At 59.5% G+C, this 4,907-nt stretch overlaps 1 protein-coding gene across 1 annotated transcript; it reads right to left on the reverse strand.

The window, feature by feature from the left end:
- Positions 1-2,325: 2,325 nt before the first annotated feature.
- On the reverse strand, positions 2,326-4,321 carry LOC102372022 (claudin-9). Its single transcript, XM_025193949.1, has 2 exons — positions 2,871-4,321; positions 2,326-2,670 (listed from the first exon to the last, which is right to left on the reverse strand). The coding sequence occupies exons 1-2, from the start codon at positions 3,120-3,122 to the stop codon at positions 2,326-2,328; spliced, it is 597 nt and encodes a 198-aa protein (XP_025049734.1). The 5' UTR covers positions 3,123-4,321.
- Positions 4,322-4,907: the final 586 nt, after the last annotated feature.

Genomic DNA, 4,907 nt, shown 5'->3' on the forward strand with positions numbered 1-4,907 from the left:
AACAGAACGAAGAGGGTCTCCAGCCCCCATTACTCCTCTCCAGCTGGCCAATCCTGGTAGAGGTTGGGATGGCCCCTCCAATCCAGGGCCAAGCCAACTGCTGACTTTTGGGATGACGAAGAGGATGTCAAGTTTGATCCTGTCTTGTTACCTGCCCCCCACCTGAACTAACCACTGCCTGATGCTGCCTCTTGAGCCTTAGGGCCTCCTGGGTATTATGTTGGTTTTTTATGTGTGTGACTAATAAACGAGCTTAAGTAGTTCCTTTTGTACGTAGCAATGGTCTCGGGTGCCTGCTTGTCCTGCCTCAGAAGTGGGCACATTTCTGGGTGCTGCCATTGTCCTTGTGTGCCAGCAGTCAACATGGCCATTGGCTTTACCCAACTGCCCTCCACCCCAGAGTTAGTTGTATCGTGGTGCGACGCAAGAGCTCAGCTGTTGTAGGTAGCCATTGCCCCCTGCTATCTCTCTTCTTCTCTCTCCCCCCCCCACCCCCCCGAGCTAGCTGCATTTTGGCACAAAGCCCCTCTTTCTGGGCTGTTTATATGCAGCTGGTTCTTGGCCACCCAGAGCTTGCCACAGCGTGGGGAGACCGAAGCTCTTCCCTGGTGTTTGTTATGTGTGGCCATATTCCAGGAGCTTCACCCCAGAGCCGGCTGCATCCCAGCATGACCTGAGCTGTTTTGGCAGCTGTTACGTGTTGCTGTAGGCCTGGAGCCCCACCTGAGAGCTGGTTGCATTTTGGCGGTAAGTGTAACATCACTATATGGTGTTATATACTTCCGCCCACCCCAGAGCGGGCTGCATTTTGACGAAAGCCGAACTCTTGGCAGCTGTTGTACATAGCCGTTCCACCCCAGAACAGGTTGCATCTTTCTGAGGAGGGGGAAGCAAATGGGCTGATGCAGAGATGGAGAAGTCTGAAGCCCCTCTCCTGCTCCTAAGCTACACCCACCCCCAAACCCTATCTTATTATTAGCCATGCCCCCACCCAGTCCCCTTCCTCTGCTGGCAGCCTGCCAAGTGATGTCACTGCATTGGAAGCCCCACCCCTTTTTCAGTCACATACACTCAGCTATCCAAGCCCTCCCCATGCTCAAGCCCCACTCCCTCCCACCCCAGCCATGCCTGACATGCCATCTAGCAACACCCTGGCCACAGGCCATGCCCACTCTCAAGCCACGCGTCTTTGTTCCCTATATTTCCCATTTGCTCCCACAAGTCCCACCCCTTGGTGCCTCCCCCATCACTCAAAAAGACAGGAAAGCAGGTGACATGAGGTTCACACACACTTGGCTTTATCTGTACCATACAGCAGCCCCCTGCCCCCCATATCAACCCCGCCCCCTACCTGCCTCCCCCACTCTGCGGGCCTCGGGGGAGGAATTGTCCCTTGGGCCTGGGATTAATCATTACACGCTGGGCAAACACAGGCCTGGCCGAGGCAGTGGGGTCAGGGTCTCCTCCCCTCCCCACACTCCTCCTTTCTCTTCTCTCGCTCACTCGTTCCAACCCTGGCCAGGCTGCTCCCTCGGCCTTTCGCCCACACTTGTCCATCTGATGTGTCCTCCACTTAGACCCCAGAGCCGCCAGGCTTTGCTTCACTCATCCAGTCCCCCAATCCATCCATCACCCCTCTCAGTGATGGATCCACCCACCAGGCATCCCTCCGCTCTCTCTTCCACTCACATGCTCACTCATCCATCCATCCATTGCTCCACTCACTCATCCATCCCTCCATCCATCCCTCCCTCTTCTCATGCGTTCACCGACCCCCTTGTGTCTCCATCAACTCGCCCCCACGTCTCCTCATCCAGGCAGCCAATTCTCCACTCGCTCGTTCATTTGGCCGCCCACCCACACGCCCATCCACATGTTCTTTTTGCTGCTCACTCACCGATCCGCCTTCCCTCTGCCCATCCACCCAAACATCTGTCAATCTGGCCAGTCACTCCTTCACCCATCCATCCATCCATCCATCCATCCCGATGGACATACATCCCTGCCTCCTTCCGTCTATTCATCTGCACATTCCCCCATCTATTTGTCCATCCCTCCATCCATCCCTTCATCCATTTCCATAGGCACCTCTCCATCCATCTGTCCATCCATCCATCCCCATAGACATCCATCCATACATCCCAGGACTCATCCCTCCATCCATCCACACTCCATCCTTTTTCTTTTACACTCACTCGCTCGCTCACTCACCCATCCATCCACCCCTGGGCCCATCCATCCATCCATCCATCCATCCTCTCCACTCCTTCCCCACCCTGCCCCTTCCCCCTCGCCCCCTACCCCCTCCCTCACACATAGTCCCTCTTATCCCCCCCACCGCTGGCCCCTGACCGGCTGGGGGCGCCCCAGCACGCAGCACAGCAGCGCCCCACCCAGGATCAGCAGGGCGGCGGCCGCCCAGCCCAGGTAGAGGGCAGCGCCCAGCTCCCGCTTCAGCGCATCAGCCACAAGGGGGTTGTAGAAATCCTGGATGATAGAGTTGGCTGACCAACAGGCCGGGATGAGGCAGAGGAGGCCTGAGGTGACGAAGAGGGCGCCTGCCACGATGATCACCCGGGCCTTGTAGACCTCATCCTCCACGCAGTTGGTGCACTGGGCCCCCATGATGCCAATCAGGAGGGCAGCCACAGCCAGGAGCACAGACACCACCATGAGGGCACGGGCGGCCTGGAGGTCCTGGGGCAGTGCCAGCAGGCCGGGATGAGGCAGAGGAGGCCTGAGGTGACGAAGAGGGCGCCTGCCACGATGATCACCCGGGCCTTGTAGACCTCATCCTCCACGCAGTTGGTGCACTGGGCCCCCATGATGCCAATCAGGAGGGCAGCCACAGCCAGGAGCACAGACACCACCATGAGGGCACGGGCGGCCTGGAGGTCCTGGGGCAGTGCCAGCATGGAGTCGTAAACCTTGCACTGCATCTGCCCCGTGCTCTGCACAATGCAGTTCATCCACAGCCCCTCCCAGATGATCTGGGCCACCACAATGTTGTTGCCGATGAAGGCCGTCACCTTCCACATGGGCAGGGTGCAGGCGATGATGGCTCCCAGCCAGCCAAGGATGGCCAAGCTCATGGCCAAGAGCTCCAGCCCTGCCGATGCCATCGCTGGACGACAGGAGGTGGGAGAGTTTTTGTTGGGGAGCTGGAAGTCTTCACGGAGACACGAGGCAGGGAGGGATGTTGGGTTGGGCAGATGGAAGACCAATAGGACCAATGAAGAGTCTTTGCTGGGATGTTGGAGGTCTTCTGTGGAGAGACACCGGTTGGATGGGTGGATGGATGACCAATGAGACCAATGTATGAGTCCTTGCCGGGACGCTGGAGACCTTTGGAGAGACACCAGTTGGAGTGGGTGGATAGATGGACGTTGGGTTGAATGGACAGATGACCAACACGACCAATGGAAGAGTCCTTGCCAGGGGTCTTCTCCGGAGCTCCGTAGGCAGAGGGACAGATGGAGCCCGCGTGGGGCTGGCCAGGCCCACTGGGAGCAGCTAAGTCTGGGGTGGGGGTTGGTCCAGGGGGCAGTTCTGAGTGGGGTCAGGAGGGGTCGGATGAAGCCACAGAGGTGGGGCCTGGTGGGAGGGGGTGGTGCCTTACCGGGACCCTGGTGGGGCCAGGAGATGGGTCCAATTGGAACCGGCTGGGCTACCAGTTCAGGAGAAGGGTCCAATCAGAAGAGACCAGCAGATGGCCTGGGAGAGGGGTCCAAGCAGAACCAGCCAGGAGACAAGTCCAGGATCTTCGAGAACTGGGTCCAGGAATCTTGTCCGATCAGACCCGGCCAAGGTGGGCCCATACAGAACCAGGTGGGTCCAGGAGACGGATCCGGTCAGAACCAGCTAGCGAGTGGGTCCAAGAGAAAGGTCTAATCAGAACTGGCTGGGTGGTGGCTCTGGAAAATGGGTCCAGTCAGAACCGGCCACGACCTAGGCCCAGAAGATGGGTCTTTTCAGAACCAGGTGGGTCCAGGAGACAGGTCCAATCAGAACAGGTAAAGGCTGAAGCCCAGGAGATGTAGCCTTCCAGACCCAGGCGAGTCAGGAAAATGGGTCCAATCAGAACTAGCTGTGCTACGAGTCCAGGAGACAGGTCCAATCGGAGTCGGTTGAAACCCTGGCCCAGGAGAGGGGTCCTTCCAGAACCAGCCGGGTCAGGGAAATGGGTCCAATCAGAAAGGGCCAAGACTCTGGCCCAGGAGACAGGTCCAATCAGAACCAGGTCCTGGGGGCGAGGGATCTGGGAGTCGGAGGGCTGCGCTGTGGCGGGAGCCCAGGTCCGTGGCCTGCAGCTCGGCCAGCGCCAGGCTGTGCGGCAGGGAGGGGGAGGGGGGTTATATATACAGGCTCACAGGTGAGTGGGTGGGACGCAGGGCGGGCGCGGGGGTCGCCATGGTGACGGGGCACCAGGGGCAGCCGGTGAGTGCGCAGTGGGTTGTTTATCTCCTCACTGGAACGGTGCCCGGACCCCTGTCCTCCCTCTGAGCTGGGGGAGGGGAGGGCCGGGAAGGGCGGGGTTGGTGTAACGGGGCCCAGGATGCAGCTGGCTCTGGGGTGGGTGTAACAAGGGGCCCAGATTACACCCACCCCAGAGCCAGCTGCAATGTGGGTCCTTTGTTACCCCTACCCTAGAGTCAGCCTCTCGTTACACCCACCCTGGAGCCAGCCACAACGAGGGGCCCAGATTGCGGCTGGCTCCGAGGTAGGTGTAACAGGCCCAGGGCCTAGTGGCTTGAGGGCAGGCCGGGGGTCAGAGGTTAGGGTTGCTAACGGGACCTGGTTAATGAGTCACTTCCCCCGCACTGATAACGAGGCTGGTGATAACCATGGCAAACAGGACCCAGGCACCCGGGGGCCCGATCCTGGGCATTGCAGGGGGGGGGGGGTGC

Source organism: Alligator sinensis, unplaced genomic scaffold (genome assembly GCF_000455745.1).
Source record: "Alligator sinensis unplaced genomic scaffold, ASM45574v1 scaffold1511_1, whole genome shotgun sequence".
NCBI classification, from domain to species: domain Eukaryota; kingdom Metazoa; phylum Chordata; order Crocodylia; family Alligatoridae; genus Alligator; species Alligator sinensis.